The sequence below is a fragment of the Lissotriton vulgaris genome, chromosome 4_1 (assembly GCF_964263255.1).
Source record: "Lissotriton vulgaris chromosome 4_1, aLisVul1.2, whole genome shotgun sequence".
Classification (NCBI taxonomy): domain Eukaryota; kingdom Metazoa; phylum Chordata; class Amphibia; order Caudata; family Salamandridae; genus Lissotriton; species Lissotriton vulgaris.
In genome coordinates, this window is record NC_141691.1 from 1,917,300,922 (window position 1) to 1,917,319,146 (window position 18,225).

Below are 18,225 nucleotides of genomic sequence, written 5' to 3' on the forward strand. Positions count from 1 at the left end.
AATCAGCCTTTTCTCCAAAGAAGGCGAGATCTATTGAATGGCATCAGCGCGGACTGCATGTCACCAAAGACATACCTCAACTGCTTCCAAGAGAGATGATGAAGCATCACGCTAGTGCAGACTGCTCTGCCGAAGCAGCAGTGCTACTCAATACAGAACGGGTATTGTATTTGTAAAAAAAGAAGAATGTTGAGAAAAACTTGTCAATTGACCAGGAAAAGGAAGGAGTGAGCGTTGGATCTGTGTACATAGGCACAGAAATAAAGGTCCTGATATTAACGCACAGGAGTGACTCAAATGCAGCTCTATTCTCACTTCCGCGGCAGAACGAAATCAATGCGGAGTCGCACGACGACGCCTACTGGTGCAAGGGAGCAATGCTGTTCAAGTCTTCTGGATCTAGTCTGGCACCTGGGGACATTCTAATGGTGAGGAATCTGTGGTTAGAAGTATCCTTCAGAAAAACAGACATTTGCGCTAATGTACTCAAAATGCAGAATTTTCTCACAACATAAATCACTGGAAGACTAATGTAAAATAAAAGATCACCAGAAAGTTTGTAGTTAGTGCACTTTAATACTGTATACATGTAAGTAAAACGTAATTTTCGTAAATAATTGTGAGGTTAAGGCTGTCCTGTTTAGGCACGGCATAAAAAATAGAAAAACATGATTTGTGCAGCATTACCGAGCACCTCTTTTCCAATTTGTAATCTCTGAATTATGCTTCATAAAAGACCAGTTGCTTGTTTCTCAGCCAGTGAGGGTAACTACCACAATCTCAGTGGTGTAGCAAGGGTACCATGGTCCCAAATGCAAGCAAGGGAGATGCCCTTCGCCCCAGACTGGATATGAAATGTCTGATATTATTGCACACACCTCCTGTCTCTCCACGAAAAGGAAACTAGGAAAAGGTAACAACATACGAAAAAGTCACATGGAAATAATGGTAATGTAAGAAACATTCATATAGTTTGCTAGATGCAACACTGTGTATTCCATGCATTTTCCTAACGATTCGAAATGTTTGTTAGGGATTCACCTGCCTGCATGGAAAACTGAGGCACACATGAAAATACATACTTGACAAGGTGTGAGTGCACAGAACGCATACAAGTAGTAACGGAAACAATATGGCCTTGAAATCTTCGAACACAGAAGGTTATCGTCCACAAACGTTCTTGCTGAAAATAACAGGATTGCACCCTTTTTAATACTTATTCTAAAGATCGAAACGCATCTTAATTCGGTTCTTCCTCGTGTGTTTTTGTTATGTTTTAGAAGCACTGAAACATACAAAAGGAGCTTAACATGAATCCATTTGGGCCCTACCATGTAGTGGTGCTCCAGCCATCCAGGGAGCGTTGTTCGTCCCAAGGCATTTGTGTATATGTGACCTATATAAGCAACTACAGGGCCCACCTCACCCAGGGCAATCACCAAGGGAGAGAAGCAGGGACTCTTTTCTCCAGCCCCCCACTCCCACTGCTGGGTTCTTTTCCAAGGGCCCAGAGCAAGAAGATGCAAGTAAGCCTTGCCAGTTCCATCATGGCGGAGCAGCATGACGTGTGCGCAAATAGGTGGCAAAAACGACTAAAGCTGCTTTGTAAAGTTAAATTGTTTCCCCGGAAAACATTTTTTTCATTAAATGGGGGGATCCTTGTAGGAAAAACAGTGTAGGAGCCACATAATGTTTCTTCCGGGGCCCCACAAAAGCTTCAGGACTGTTGTCATCATATCGTGCAGGAGACGGGAGCCATTTTGTGTAACAACACTGCTCTACAGAAAGGATTTCTTTGACTCATTACAAAGCTGTGTACCCGTAATCTGTAGAGTACAATAATCATGGGCCATGAATACGTGTTTGTGCATTTCCTGGCAGCATCTTAAACCAGTTTGTATGTGCCTCCGATCACCATGCTTCAGGTCTCCTCAACGGCTTGTTCTATAGTCTGTACATCCAAGGACGGCATGGCTTCCTGAACGTAGACTATAAACTCGGAGGTCTCTTCCCCCTGTGTGAAGACAGTCACTGTTTCAATGCCCTCCACATCCTCTGATGAGACCACCAAGTGATGCTGATCGCCAAGCCCCACGGAGGCCTGCTGCAAAGCTTCCTGGATCATCATCCTATGTTTTTCAGCCTGGTCGTCTTCTGTTGCCTAGGATAGATTTCAAAACAGAGGTTAAAGAAGGTTCCAGAAATATCTACTGCACAAGTACCTAATATTAGACATACGATATTGAAAGCCATAAGCTATTAATAAGGTAACCCAAGGCAAACTAGACATGTCAGTACTGGAGGTCTATCTGAGAACATTTCTTACCAAGCCAAAATGTCTAAGGGCCTGATTCAAAAAGGTAAACTTAGACCAAAAGTCTAAGTTTAGACCTGAAGTCTTACAACTAATAAAGTTAGACTTTTGGTCTAAGTAAAATTTTTGGTCCAAACTTAGAAGTCGCAACATTAAAGAAAGTTCGACTCGGGGGCAGTTTGTTTAGCTTTTTGTGACTAAACCAATGGAACTCTCTTCCGCAGCATCTGAGACAAACAAAGAAAATTCAAGAAAACCCTAAAAACGTGTCTTTTTAAATAGATCTTCTATTTCTACTAGGCTTTCTGTATCACCTCATTGGAAGCTAGACCTCCCCAGCGCTGAGACACATCTTCTGAAGTATCTATGCGCTTTATAAATCTTTTATTATATTATTTATTAAGTAGCCCCCAATGCAAACAGCGGAACACCTTTGCTTGTTAGCCGACACCACTGGTACAAAAGGTCAACTAGGATGAGCTGTCTGCCACGCGAAATACTGGTGGACAATTAGCGTAGCACCTAAGGACATCATTCCAGGGGGGAGAGGAGGAACGGGGTATCACAGGTGGGTGATATGTATTGTCCGCAGTAAGGCTCTTTATGTCATCTGTGATTTCATGTATGAGGAGGTTATGGGCACTACAATGGAGTTGGCTCAACATAAGGAGAACATGTAGGTGGGTTCTAGGTCTTGCTACATCTAACTTTAGCTCTTATGAAGACATCTTGTCATCATTTCTTCAACAAAGTACAATAAGAAATACACAGAGAGAAAGTGCTTTGAGCCCCCTCCCCCGCTACTGGCTTTCATGTGCTTTGCATGGTTTGTCACTGCTTGGAGAGACCGTCCCTCACAGCTGTAGCATTGCTTGGGAGCTACACACATTTATAAATCCAATGAATGAGGCTGTTCTACAGTGTAACTATGTTTACAGTTTCCTAAAAGCACAGCACAGAGACAGCATAAGCAAGAGCTGTGCAGCTATCTGAAAAAAAAGGAAAGGTGATAACAAGAACGTTTTCGTCGCACCCAAGGTCCTCCGATGGGTGTTTACACACACTTAAAATGAATAATTGAGTTAGTAGGGTTGAACACTCCATTACACACCACAAAATACAGCTACTCAAGCAATAGTGCAATCTTTCATGTAGGTGTGTATGCTGTGGTATATATGAGATGGTGAGTTTGAGGGTGGTGGAGCTGAAGTTCTGACGGCATGTCTTGTAAGTTCATAATGGCAATTGTGTAATGGTGGGATGTCAAATTATATGAGAGTAATGGAAAGCCAAGTAAAATTACAGCAGTGCTTCCCAAAGTAAAAACATTATAAATATTTAAGAAACAAAGAAAAAAGCATATGAAAGCCAACAGATTTGATGTATGTACCGAGTGCTGCTGCATTTGTCAATGCTTATTTTTGCATTAGAGAGCAAATACCGAAACAAAACTTCTAAAGCAATGAATGCTACAAGTAAAAAAAAGGTTGCTTTCGTTTCATAGCACTCATTTTCAGATGGTGTATCCACACTCGCTCCTCCGTGTTGCTGTCTCACTCACCAAATAATTATGCACATAGTAGCCTATATCTTCAAGGAACTAGGGATGAAACATAATACCATACAGTCACATAAATATTAAAGGCAGTTGCCAGGCCTGCCAAGCTACACAGCCTTGCATGCGCACACACAATGAGTCTGGTCCCACTTAAGCTTCCAGAGCAGCCTGTTTTTCCTACAACATAGTCTGCCTCGGTTTAGAGTAGAGGAGCAAAAGCGTGTGGCCAAAATTGGGAGAGGTCAACTTCGGAAGCTAGGGAGGCGAACCGAGTCCTGCCTGCCCAACAGTACAAGCAGACCCACAGTAGCAAAAAAAGATAACGTCTGGCCACTTGGAGGCAGTGAGATTCGGAAATATAGCTAACAATCGCGGTGAGAGGCAGATTCAGTACCTGGTTCATGTGTACTCTGGTATTTTTTAACTCTACCACCCCTTGCAAATCCTGAACACCTCATTTTCCCATCCCTCCCATATTGTAGCAGGGAGAATATCGGGTATGGGCAATCTGCTATGGGGGACGAAGGCCTAGGGAATAATGTACAACAAATGGACACCACACGGTCTGCTCTCTGTGTGCATTCAGCCACGAGTGCTGATTTCACCTTTACTTATACCCTGCGGTCCTCGCCCGGCCCAGAGGGTTGCTGCTGGGATACATGGTAGGGATCAGGCAGGATGGTTCACTACATCCCTCCCAACCAAACATTTGTTAAAGAAACGAACTAAAATAATAGATTAACGAAATAAAATAAAAGAACAACCATGAGGACAAACTGTCTTTGAGTATTCTTTCCCGACAGTCTGTTTCTTAGCACATGAAGTCTCTCAGCTTTTGGCTTGGTTGTGGATTGTCTCTCCGTCAATAGGGATATCCCCTCTGGGATGGTCTGGAGTCCACCCTCCTTGGAGTGTCCGATTCTTCTCTTCTCTTTCTTCTTCTCTCTCTCCATCCATCCTTTGTTCTCAAATTCTTGGTGACCCATTGTCCACTGCTTCATTAGTGTCATTCTGCAGGTTCCCCTCCTCCGAATCTTTGCTGCTCGCTTCCGTGGGAAACACTAGATTCTTGAACCATGACACATTTCTCGCTAATCTCCTTTACCCTCTCTGAACAGTTACCATGGTTCCCTCCATCGACCACTTCCCAGGGCTCCTTTCCAGAGGGGGTTCTGAATTTCCAATCCGGATGTCTGTCTTTCACCACCACTCTGACTCCTGTGCAGAATTCCACCACTCAGGCTCTTCTCCTCGGACTGGCTCGCACATTGGTCTTTTTCGTCTTGGCCTGTGCAGCCGCACTGTCCAGTTCGCCAGGGGTCCAGTGTTCACTCACCCATTTTGGCCTCCTTCTCCTCCTCCGTCAGTCCGCTCACGCCATCTAGGAAGTTCCTCCACTGGTGGTTATGCAGTGCCTCCTTGAATTCTGATAGGCATGAATCCTCTCCCGTTGCCACCATGATGTCTTCCAGTGATAATGCTTTAGGGCAAGCTGCCTCTGTGATCTGCCTGACAAAGGACACTGCACCGTTGTCCACCTCCCGCTGATGATCCAGATCCGCTGCCACGGGATGACGAGATAAGTAATGTGCCAGATTGTTGACTCCTGGCCTGTATACTACATCGAAATTGTAATGTTGGAGCTGTACAGTCCACCTCTCAATGCAGGGCGTTATGCTTCTTGCAGTCCCTCCAAACAGTGGTACTAGCGGTTAGTGGTCCATGACCACTCTGAAATTGTGCCCACAGAGATAGATGTTGAAGTGCTGGCACGCCCACCGGATCGCCAACTCCTCCCTCTCGATTTGGGTGTACCTTGTTTCCACCACAGTTAAGGCTCTACTGGCATATGCAATGGGCATCCAATCCTCACTTGTGTCTTGTTGAAGGAACACAGCCCCTAGGCCAACCGGGCTGGCATCCACAACCAGCCCCGTGGATTTCCAGGTTTGAAGTATTACACAGTTGCCCCTTGTAATAGCGCTTCTTTGACGTCTTGAAATGCTTTTGCGGCTTCAGTAGTCCATTGCCATTTCACATCTGTCTTGGCGAGTGCTACCACTGACTTCGAGATCGTTGCCAGGTGGGGAATGAAACAGCCGCAATAATTTGCCATGCCCAGAAAACTCTGCATTTCCGTCTGATTCTGTGGCATCGTCGCGACTCTCTTGGCTTCCACTTACGCTGGGTCTACTTGCAGCCCCTCCTTGGGAATTTGCACCCGAAGAATTCAACTTCGTTTGTATAGAACGCAAGCTTCTCCTTGTGCAATATTAACCCTTGGTCTACCAGCATTTGTAGTGTCGGCCTCAGGAGTTCGTGGTGTTCTTCCAGTGACTTGGAAGAGATTAGCACATCATCGCTGACATTTATAACTCCCAACAACCCCGACAAGGCCTCACGGATTGCATCATGAAAGACCTCGGCTGCTGATGACACCCCAAAGCTGAGTCGTTTGAACCTTCACAATCCAAAGTGCGTGGAGAACGTGGTGATGTAGCTACTAGCCTTCTCAAATAGCAACTGGTGGTTTGTTTGACACTGAGATGGGTTCCATGTTTTTCCCCGCTCGCATTGTTACACTGCAGCATCTTCTGATGGATCTCTTGTCCCAGCAGTCGGCTCGGACTTGGTTGAGGGCCCAGGGGTTGATGGCAGCCACCACATCTGTGGCTTCCTGGGCTCGTCTGCACCTGAAGCCAATGATGAACCATCTGTTGTCTCATTGGGTTTCCTCTCGGGGGGGATTACAATTTTCCAGTTCCTCTCCCTCCTGTGCTGGCCCAGGAATTGGATTGGTGGCTCCACAGTCCTAACCTGGAGAAGGGGGTCAGTTTCCAGATTCCTCCTCGTGTGTTGTTAACAGCCAATGCCAGTCACAGGGGTTGGGGTGCTAGGTTAAGGTCTGTGGAGTCAGTGGTGTCAGGAGAGAAGCACCCATTTCTCCAATTGGCAGAAGTTGGCGCCCATTTGGCTGGCAATGCAGTATTTTCTGGTTCAGCTGCAGGGAACAAATCTGTTGGTTCGTACCAACAACCATGTGGCTCGCTGTTACTTGAATTGCTAAGGGTGGACGAGGTGTGCGTCTCTGAATCATCTGGCTTCTCTGATTTGTTCCTGGATGGAAACACACCTCAGGGTCCTGAGGGCGGTCTACATTCAGGGTCACCTGAAATTTCATGCAGACAGCCTGAGCTGCAACTTACCACCTTTGGTCTTGTACCATCTGTCGGTACCCCTGTTCAGGGTAATTTGTCTCCAGTTTGGGGAGCCATGGGTGGACCTGTTTGCCTCTCCTCACAATGCCCTACTTCCCCGATTCTGTTAAGAAGAGGGTTTGTCCTCAGGCATGGGCTGTGGATCCACATTGATTCCCTGGCCTTCGGGCCTTCTGTATGCCTCCCCTCCTATTCCCCTCACGTTGAAGGTTGCAGAAGATTCTGATGTAGAGTGTGTCTGTCATCCTGATTGCCTCCTTTGTTTCCTGCTGTTGAGGAGATTATCCAGCTGCAGGTTTGTCTGGCTTCCGTTGATCCTGTCCTGCTTCAATTTCCTCTTCTTTTGTTACCTCGTCTCTGACAGTTGAAACTGACAGTCTTGAATGTTTGAAGTTGGAGTATTTTGGTTGTTCTTTCTTGGTGGTGAGGGATATTCACCTTTCCCACAGGTCTTCCACCCTTAAATGTAAAAAACAAACATTGGGGCTCTTTTGTCTGATGGTGTGCTTCTCATGGTCGGGATCCTGTGGCAGGGGAACCAACCTCTATTCATGTCTTCCTCAGGGATATCTTTCTGAAGAATCTTACCCCCTTTACTCTGGCTAAACTGTGGGCGGCTACCTGTGCCCGAATGGGTTCTGGGATTGCATTGGAGGGTGGTGCTCCTTTGGTGGTCAGATCACTACGGAGTTTAGGCTTCGTCGTCCAGTGACTCCTGTGATTGTGCCAAAATGGGATCTGCCTACTGTCTGACAGGGCCTTCAATTGACAACTTTTGAGCCTGTGTTTGAATCCGATTTTCTGTGGTTATCGGCTAAGTTAGCCTTCCTGTTGACCAATACTTCAGCTCGAAGGTTGGGTGAGTTGGGGGCCTTGCTCATTTCTTTTCCCTATTTGCAGTTCCTGCCTGACAGGTTGTTGTTGTGGTTAGATCAGGCCTTTCTCACTAAGGTCACCTCTAAATTCTAATTACAACAGGAGATTTTTCTTCTTGATTTTCCAGAGGAGGAGGGTGCTCTGGTTCCTTCTGTTTTGATTATTAGGAGACCCTTCCAATTTGCGTACAGCATACTCAGGGCTTTCATCTTTCCCCTGCTCTGTTTGTTGCCTGTGGGGGTGGTGCTAAAGGCAAAAAGGTATCTACTTCCACCATCAGTAGGTGGGTGCGCTTGGTGGTTTACCAGTCTTATAAATCTGTGGGTGGGGCTCCTCCTACTTAAGTTCAGAGATGCTTCACTCCTTCTGTGTCTGCTTCCAGGGCTGAGGTGGCAGGAGTTTCTCTACCGGAAATTTGTAGGGTGGTTACCTGTCAGTCACATCATACTTTTATCAAGCAATTTTTTTGTGTTGGTGTGTTACATGCTTCTGTGGACAACTTTGCTGTTATCAACGCAGCTATGTCTTGAATCTTGCTTTGATTAAAACTTTATGTACAGCATGTATCTTTGGTGTCATGCTTTTTTTTGTGTTTGGCTTGTGAAGTGATGAAAAATAGTGGTGGATCATGTGGATGGTGGATCTGTGGATGCGCGGAATTGCGCATGAAAAAAAGTGGATCATGTGGATGGTGGATCTGTGGATGCGCGGAATTGCGGCGAGGGCCTGATTGGACGAACGAAGTTGGTGGGTGGGGGTGTAAAAGGACAGGCGCATGTTGAGGCATTCGGGTCCTAGGTCGTAGAGGGCTTTGTGTGCGTGGGTGAGGAGTCGGAACGTTATCCTCTTGTTGACGGGGAGCCAGTGGAGGTCTTTCAGGTGATCGGAAATGTGAGCTTGGCGGGGGATGTCTAGTATGAGTCTGGCTGAGGCGTTTTGGATGCGTTGGAGTTTTTTCTGTATTTTGGCTGTGGTTCCGGCGTAAGGGGTGTTTCCGTAATCCAGTCGGCTTGTGACCAGTGCGTGGCTGACCGTTTTTCTTGTTTCGGTGGGGATCCAGTGGAATATTTTTTTGAGCATGCGTAGGATGTTGAAGCATGATGAAGAGACGGCGTTGACTTGTCTGGTCATCGAGAGGGAGGAGTCCAGGATGAAGCCCAGGTTGCGTGCGTGGTCCGTTGGTATGGGTGCTATTCCCAGGGCCGGTGGCCACCATGAGTCGTCCCAAGCAGAGGGGGATGAGCCTAAGATTAGGACTTCCGTTTTGTCCGAGTTCAGTTTTAAACGGCTGTTCTTCATCCACTCGGCTACATCTTTCATTCCTTTGTGTAAGTTGGTTTTGGCGGTGTTTGGGTCTTTGGTGAGGGAGAGGATCAGCTGGGTGTCGTCTGTGTAGGAGATGATGTTGAGGTTGTGTTGGCGCGCGATGGATGCGAGGGGCCTCATGTAGACGTTGAAGAGGGTGGGACTGAGTGAAGATCCTTGTGGTACGACGCAGATGACTTCGGTGGGCTCCGATCTGAAAGGGGGGAGTCGGACTCTCTGGGTTCTTCCGGCGAGGAACGAGATGATCCAGTCCAATGCTTTTCCTTGTACTCCGACGTTGCTGAGGCATTGTATGAGGGTGCTATGACAGACTGTGTCGAAAAGGCTGCGGAGAGGTCAAGTAGGATGAGGGCAACTGTTTCTCCGTTGTCCAGTAGTGTTGCTGCGATGAGGGCGGTTTCGGTGCTGTGTTTGGCTCGGAAGCCGGACTGTGAGGGGTCGAGGGATTTGTTGGATTCGAGGAAGGTGGCGAGCTGACTGTTGACGGCTTTCTCAATAACTTTGGCAGGGAATGGGAGGAGCGAAATGGGGCGGTAGTTCTTAAGTTCAGTGGGGTCTGCTGTGGGTTTCTTCAGGAGGGCGCTTAGTTCAGCATGTTTCCAGCTTTCCGGAAAGGTAGCGGAGTTGATGGAGCAGTTGATGACGTCTCGAAGATGGGGTGCGATGATGGAGTCTGCTTTGTTGAAAATGTGGTGGGGACATGGGTCGGTAGGCGATCCTGAGTGGATGGAGTTCATCAGGCGGATGGTGTCTTCAGTGGTGATTGGGTCCCAGGCGCAAAGGTTGTTAGAGGGGGGATTAGGTTCGGGGGTGGGTGGAGTGGACTGGTCTCCGGACTGGTTTTCAAAGCTGTTATGTATGTCAGCGATTTTGTTGTGGAAGAAAGAGGCTAGGGAGTCGCAGAGGTCTTGGGATGGGGTGAAGTAGTTGGTGCTGGCGGTGGGGTTGGTAAATTCTTTGACGATGTTGAATAGTTCCTTGCTATTGTGGGCGTTGTTGTCAAGTCGATCCTTGAATGCAGATTTCTTGGTGGATCGGATCAGTTGGTGGTGTTTGCGGGTGGCGTTCTTGAAGGTGGTCAGGTTGTCAGTGGTTGGGTTTTTTCTCCAGGCTTTCTCGAGGGTACGACAGAACTTCTTGGATGTCTTAAGGTCATTGTTGAACCAGGGGGCTTTTTTGCTACTTTGCTTGATTTGATGGTTTTTCAAGGGTGCTAGTTCGTCTGTGCTGTGGGTGATCCATTGTGTGAGGTTGGTGGCAGCTTGGTTTGGGTCCGATGATTTGGCAGGAGGGTTTTTGTGAAGCGAAGTGAAGAGCTGGTCGGTGGTAATTTTGTTCCAGTTTCTTCGGGGGATTGGTTGAGGGAGGTTGTGGGTCGTGGTCTTTTTGTAGTTGAAGTGAATGCAGCTGTGGTCCGTCCAGTGGAGAGCTGTGGTGTGGTTGAAGGAGATGTGCTTGCTAGAGGTGAAGATTGGGTCGAGCGTGTGCCCGGCATAGTGGGTGGGGGTATCAACAAGTTGTTTTAGTCCGAGATTGGCCAAGTTGTCCAGAAGGGTGGTGGTGTTGCTGTCGTTTTTCTTTTTCCAGGTGGAAGTTGAGGTCTCCCAGTAGAATGTAATCCTCAGAGGGGAGGGCGTGTGGGCTGATGAAGTCAGTGATGTCTTCGCTGAATTGTGTGCGGGGTCCTGGTGGCCTGTAGATGAGGGTGCCTCTGAGTGTGGTCTTGGGGTCGGTGTGGATCTGGAAGTGAAGGTGTTCGGCGGCTGCGAGGTTATCGTCTGAGCTGGTCATGATGCGGATGGAGCTTTGTCGTTCTACCTTGACCACAAAAGAGCGTTCTGGGTTGAGGATCAACTCTTGGTGAGCTATGTGGGAGCAAAGAAGGAAAAGCTATACAGAAGAGACCCATCTCACGAAAGATGTCTTGTGCACTGAGATCTGATATGCTTTGACCAAAACAGCCCCCTGAAGGCCTGCTGGCTCTCTCTACTAGAGCCAAGACTCTGACCACTGTGCTAGCACTCAGCTTTCCTCTCCTGGACATTTGTCAGGCAGTGACATGGGCATCACTGCACACGTTCACAAAACATTACTGCCTGGACAGTCAGGTCCATTGTGATGGGCATTTTGCCTATTCAATCCTGCAGGGCATTTTGTTGTAAACGAGTACGCAGACCCACCTTCGGGAAGATATTGCTTGGGTATCTATTCAAAGGTAAGGAATCTGCGGCTAGAAGTGTCTATGAAATGTCAAAGTTATTTACCTTCGGTAATGCCTTATCTGGTAGAGACTCTGGGCCTGATTTAGGTCTTGGCAGACGAGTTACTACGTCACAACAATGACAGGTATCCCGTCCACCAAAATATAAATCCTGTAGGATATAATGGGATTCATATTTCGGTGGACAGGATAGACGTTAACGTTGTGACAGAATAACCTGTCTGCCAAGATCTAAATCAGGGTCTCTATCTAGCTGCAGATTCCTTACCGACCCACCCATCCTCCTTGCTCTGCGAACCAATTCAAGTGTAATGGATAACCTTTTCAGGGCCTCAGTCTTTTCTACACCATTGGTCAGTTCTCATCTTGGCTCCGTACTTCTGGCATGAAAAGTCGCAAAGTAACTGATGTCAGCCGCCGAGGGGGCAACTACTTAGGTAACGCTCATGTCACTTCTGGGGCAAATGATGCCTACATGGAGCTGATCGTCGCCACCTACTGGCGTGCCGGGGTTCTACTCGAAAGTCTTCCGGATCCAGTCTGACGCCTGAGGATATTCAAAGGTAAGGAATCTGCAGCTAGATAGTTTCTACCAGATAAGGCATTACTAAAGGTAAGTACCTTGTTCATTATTGCCATTGAAGGTTTCTCAAGTGGTTTATAAATGTCACTAGAACCCTGAAATGTCAATATAGGACCATATTATACATGAATGAATTAAAATTTGCAAAGAGTGACGGTTCCCCTGACTAGGGCGTCTCAACTCTGAAAGAATGTCATAATACATGGTACCAGTTCTATATGTTCTATATAGCTCGTTTGCTTAGTGCATTCTGAGTAGTTCGAGAAATATGTGACACCTCAACCACAAAAATAGGTGCTTGGCACTGCACTGAGCCAGTGCAGTCCATCATGATACAACCCCAGGTGCTTTTAAGAGGCACTCATTAGTTGCCTTCTTCATTTAGAGACCTTTAGCAGTGTTGCTGTAAACCTAGCCTCCATGTCTTTTTAATAACTGAGATAATCTGCGTGACATGAAATACTCTGGAAAATATGGTGCCAAGGGTGTTCACTTCCGTATAATTCTGAGAAGCTAGGTAATATGAAATCCTGTGAAAAGTGTAAGAAGTTAGGTTAGTGAGCAACCCCACACCTATTTTATGAAAGTCTAAATATGAAAAGTGTTTTACGGTTATACAGTCTGCCTCTTTATGAGGGCAGACAGTGCAGGAAATGGAAAACTTATTTTGTATTGGCTGACATGACCTAAGGAAGTACCGTGGTCATGCGAGAGTAAAAGGTGTTTTCATTGAGTGGAGTAATGTGGTGTCTCTAGAGCTTACTTTCTGCGCCTGTTTTCTTTTATTGATTTTGTTGGATTTTGGTGAGGTGCACCTTGCCAGCAATAAACACCTAGCCAACAAAAATAGTTTCGTTTGGTGTCGGCTTTCTTTCCAAAATATCGTCTCCTCTAGTTTCCTACTTATATTATCGAGTACATTTTTTCAGAATGTGAATGTTATTTTTCAAAAGATTCTAATACTATTCCACGCAGAACCAGTGTTTGATTGCGTTGACACGAGGAGTTGTGTCAGTAGCAATGTCCAAGGAAATTATTTCAAAATAAATTAAAAGTATGTTTTCAGAGGGAAATACTAAATATCAGTGGGATACATGCAATAATAAGGGGATTTCAGTTTTAGGCAGCTTTTAATTCTCTTTTAGTTTTCCTATATATATATATGTATATGTATATTTTACACGCTGGCGGTCGCCACTGTGTAGTTATAATTAGGAACCAGTTACCATAGAAAATGGATCTTTTGTTTTGCTAATAACGTTGGTGATGTTTGATGAATATTCACAAAACTTTACTCAAAACAAAAAATAATTCACCTCAGCTTCTTCCTGGAAAGTTTTCAGTGTGATCATTCAAGCAGGGTACAAGAAAGAAGCGGTGTCACTATATTCAATTTCCCCATGCAATTTGTCATAGCGAGTTTTCATCAGCTTTACAGCCTAAAAAGCTAAATTAAATTACAACAATTTAACAGGAAGCTAGATCATCAACCAGAAAGCGTACTTTCTGTGATTTGGTGTAATCTGTTCAGTGTTTTTTGAGAAACTAAGGGTCAAAATGCATAGATAGCTAACGTCTAGATTCGCAGGAGTCCAGCGGGACCCCGCAACACACCACTTCAAATAATAGAGCTATCTGATTGGCTGAGGTTTTTTTTTTGCCTGTCAGCTGCTTTGTTCCTATGAGTCATGTGGGAGCTCACGCTCTGGCTGTCTGGCCGCAACAGAAAGATAATTGTTGCCTTCGCATTACAGGACACAAGGACTGGGTCCCCCTGTCCTGAGAAAACAAAAATAAATAAAGAGCAAGGGGGCATGATAGGGGTACCCTGACCTTCTGGACCTTGGGTGTGAGGGTTAGGGGGTAGTGGGATAGAGAACCATAGGGACCTCCCCTGCCCCCACCCAGGCCCTTGGGGATTTTACAGTTGCCAGCGCAACCTCCCCTTATTCCCTCGGGTGTCTCCCGTGATCGAGAAACAATTTATAAAAACAAGTGAGGTGGGTGTCCCTTGGGGCACCATAGACCCTTAGGCCAAGCCCTTGTCACATGCCATCCACGGTGGAGGGTTGAGGACCCATGGGTGGGTTGAATGCAAGGCAGACGAGGTCCTACAGACAACCCCACGCTGTGCACAGCCAAAACCCAAGCAGGCGGAAGGTTAGCTGCTCATGGGAGTTCGGATGCAGCCAACCTCTATGGCCAACCCCACACTATGCACCGCTGAAGGCTATGAACTCAGAGTGGGGGACAACCGGTCGCTGTGGATAGTGGATCTGTGGATCATGTGGATGGTGGATCTGTGGATGCGCGGAATTTTTCATCACTTATTTATTTATCCACAATGAAGTGATGTAAAAATAGCGATTTTCCAAAAATGCTTGATGCATACCAGAAACCAATTTAGGAAGTGCAAACGGCCGAATTTTGCGATTCGCACCGTTTGCACTTCCTAAAAAGGTTGATGCATCTAGGCCCACGCCACAACAGGTGATTTAAAGAAAGTAGGGTGGTCTGGCAACAGCAAGAATGCCGAGATGGTACAAAAGTAACCCTTAACTGTGCTCTAAAGACAACCCAAACAAGAGCACTTGTGAGGGAGATGCAGATAGGGGTTCAATGTTGTGGTAAGCACACCATAACACATATTTCTCCCAACAGCAGGTGTATACTGACTTGCTGGGAGGACACCTGGCTGCCAGAATAACATCACATACTTCAGGAGGAAGGTGGAAAGCTGTCAACTGTCGCCAATCAATCTCCACGAATGCAGGTGGAGGTTGCATAGGTTTGTGCACAGAACCCTCCCCTGTTGCTGCAACAGAAAATTCTCCTGAAGAGGCAGCCTGACTGGAGGACTAACGTCATGCTCAATAGCTCAGGATACCGGACACTCCATGCCATAAGAATGACTTAGGCCTGGTAATTCCTGATCTTCTCGAGAACTGTGGGTAGGAGTGGTACTGGCAGAAAAGCGTACAGGAGGGCGGAGCTCCACTCGAGAGGAAAAATGCCTCCAAGCGAGAGCTGCCTTGGAAACTCCAGCATGCAAAACTGCTGCCATTGAGTGTTCTCTGCAGTGGTGAACCGATCTAACAAAGGCTCTTCCCACTGCTGAAAGACACCTTGCACCACCTGCAGGTGGAGATGCCATTTGTGATCTGCTAGGCATCTTCAGCTGCGTTTGACCGCCAAATGCTGCACCACCAACCGGGAAATGCCCTGACATTCCAGCCATGTTTAGTGGCATAGAGCCATTTGTGGTGTTCTATTGTTCTATTGTATTACTTTATTATTTGTATTTCTTGTATATTGTTTTCTCATTTATAATGTCTGTTTCTTTACAGTTCTTAAGGTATAGAATGTTGGGATCTTCTTGTTCCCGTATTAACTGTTATATTGTAATGGAATGTGGACTTCTGTGGAATGTGCTCACTGCGCTCACTGTCAGTTGGTGTGCATCCCCTGGGCCCGTCTATCCTCCTTTCTACTTAAGGAATAAAACTGCCTGTTCAACTCTTTTTACAGTGAGATCCCGTGTTTACATATTTGGCGACGATTGGGATTTGGTCTCATTTATTTTTTCCTGGAAGAAAACGTTTCAACACTTCAAGGTATTTCCGTTTACTTGTTTTTAACAATGAGTCCACAACCCCACCTGCCCTGTTTGCTGCAGTCCCACATGGCAGTGGTGTTGTCCGTGAACATCTGCACCAGCCTTCTCTTGATCGAAGGAAGAAAGGCTTTCAAACCTCCAACAGGTTTATGTGAAGCTTGGACTTCATCGTCCTCTGATCTTCATCTCTCCCAGATGGCTGCCCTAGCCATGAGTGATCCATGTGTCACTACAATCAACTCTGGATACGGAAGGGGGGATCTCCACTGACCCAAACTTAGTTTGTTAGCCACTACTGCAGGTCTTTTGCAGTTCCTGCCGAGATCTGGACCCTGTCGGAGAGATTCCCCTGATATTGCGACAACTAGGCCATCAGGTATTTGTATTTGTATTCAGTATTTGTAAAGCCCAGACTGTCGCTCCGAAAGGAGCATCCTGGCGCTGAGGAAAGTGTGCAGTACATTTTATGGGATCTAGATGGCGGCCATTACATAGACATCCGACAGATTAAAAATCCAGGTTTTTAGTTGCTTCCTAAAGACATTCTCCCGATCAAGGACTCTGAGATCTTTGGGCATGGCATTCCAAACTTTGGAGACCAAGAGAGTAAGGGTCTTCCCACCCTTGGTTTTATAATGGAATCTGGGTATGTTAATCAGGTTACCGCCTGATGACCTAAACACTCTAGAGGGATTGTAGCGGGTGTATCGTCTGGAAAGATACCTCGGTCCTGTGTTGTTAAGAGCTCAAAAGGTAGTCACCAGGATTTTAAACAAAATCCTCTTGTGCAGGGGTAACCAGTGCAAGGTCTTAAGGGCAGATGATGCAGAAGATTTTCTCAGTAATTTAAGTACCAATCTAGCAGCGGCGTGTTGTATGCTCTGCAGTTTTTTTAACGTGGCCTTTTTTGCCCCAGCCATCAAGGCGTTACAATATTCTAGACGGGAGCGCATGACAGCCACCGCCACTGCCTTTCTTGAGTCAGTGGGAAGGAAGTCAAAGAATTTCTTTAGGGATTTAATAATGCTAAAGCAACTTCCTGCCACATTCCTCACATGCTGATCAAAGGAAAGTGTGGAATCGAATAGGACCCCCAAGTTTCTAGCTGCTTCCACTGAATGAGGCGGTGTGGGGGAGTCCTCTGTCCACCATTTACTGGTCGCACTGCAGGGCCCGTATATGCTAGGGGGCATGTGTCATCAGCAGGATGTCATGAGGCTCAACAGCATCAGTCGCATCAAAATCCGGCACAGGGGCGGAAACATCAGTATCATAGCCTGCATATCCTGGACTCGCAACTTTGGAGGATAGGCCCGAAGCCGCGCTGTATCCTGAATAGCTCTGATGAAAGGGAGAATCTGAGAGGGAGTCTGGTGCGTCTTCGGGTGACTTTGGCATGGTGATAGTGAACCCCAGAGAGTGCAGGAGGTTCACGGTAGTCTGAAAGTGAGTGAAGACTGCCTGGGTCTAGAGTGCCTTCAACAACCAATCATCGAAGTAGGGTAAGACTGAGATCCATGAACTCAGGAGATGAGCTGTGACCACTGCCATCACCTTGGTGAACACCCGAAGTGCGCCGGTAGAGCTGAAGGGTCGCACAGCAAGCTGAAAGTGCTTGGGGCCCACGTGAACCATGGATAGCATCTGTGGGCCGGCAGGACAGGGATGTGGAAATAGGTGTCCTGCAAGTCCAAAGCTACCGTCTAGTCTACCGGATCTAGAGAAGACAATATTTGAACTAGTATGAATGTTTTTAATTTCTCCTACTTCAAGAACAGGATCAGGAGGCGCAGACCATGGATAGGATGAAGGTCTCCGTCCTTCTTTGGCAAGACCAAGAGAGCCTGCACTTCTTGACGGAGCAAGGAGAGATGGTCCTCAGTCAGACAATTGTAAGTGGAGGGCATAGGTGTAGAGGGTGTCACAAAGAGGAGGGAGTAACCCCTTTGGACTATCTAAATTACCAAACAGTCTGATGTTACTAACCGCCAGTGGAGGAGATGATGGCGTATCCTGACTCCCACTGGATGCCCATTATGGTCTGAGGGCAGACTAAAGAGCTGTGGAGGTAGTGGCTGCTGGGGGTGGTGGTGACTAACCTGACCTCTGATAGTCTGTCCAAAGGGGTCACTGGAACCTGCGTCCTTGGATATGGGAGCAGTTGGACAGCTCTTCCGTAGCCACGAAAAAGGCGGAAAGCAGAGTTGGGTTGATGAGGGGGCATAGACAAGCCCAAGGACCTTGCTGTAGCCCCAGTGCTGAATACACCTTGCCTACAAAGAGGCGAGAGCCATCAAAATACATGTCCATGAGGGAAGCCTGGACAACCCCTGAAAAGGCAGATGTCCTCAGCCAGGCGTGGCGCCGTAAGGCCACCTACGAAGAACTCGCTATACCTAGCAAGTCAATTGTGTTAAGTCCATATCTGATGGAGAACTATGCTGCATCACTCCAGTTGGCAACAGCCTGAAAGAATATGGCCTGAGCTTCCTCTGTGACCATAGGCAGCATTT

The 18,225-nt window shown here is 46.8% G+C and overlaps 1 protein-coding gene across 1 annotated transcript in view; it reads right to left on the reverse strand.

Annotated features, from left to right (window-relative positions):
• Positions 1-559: 559 nt before the first annotated feature.
• The window catches only part of ZFAT (zinc finger and AT-hook domain containing), a 933,238-nt gene continuing 915,572 nt past the window's right edge, over positions 560-18,225 (reverse strand). Inside the window, exon 16 of the mRNA XM_086966254.1 lies at positions 560-2,161. Coding sequence (XP_086822380.1) covers positions 1,922-2,161 — 240 coding nt within the window. The 3' untranslated portion in view covers positions 560-1,921. The remainder of the gene's footprint in view (positions 2,162-18,225) is intronic.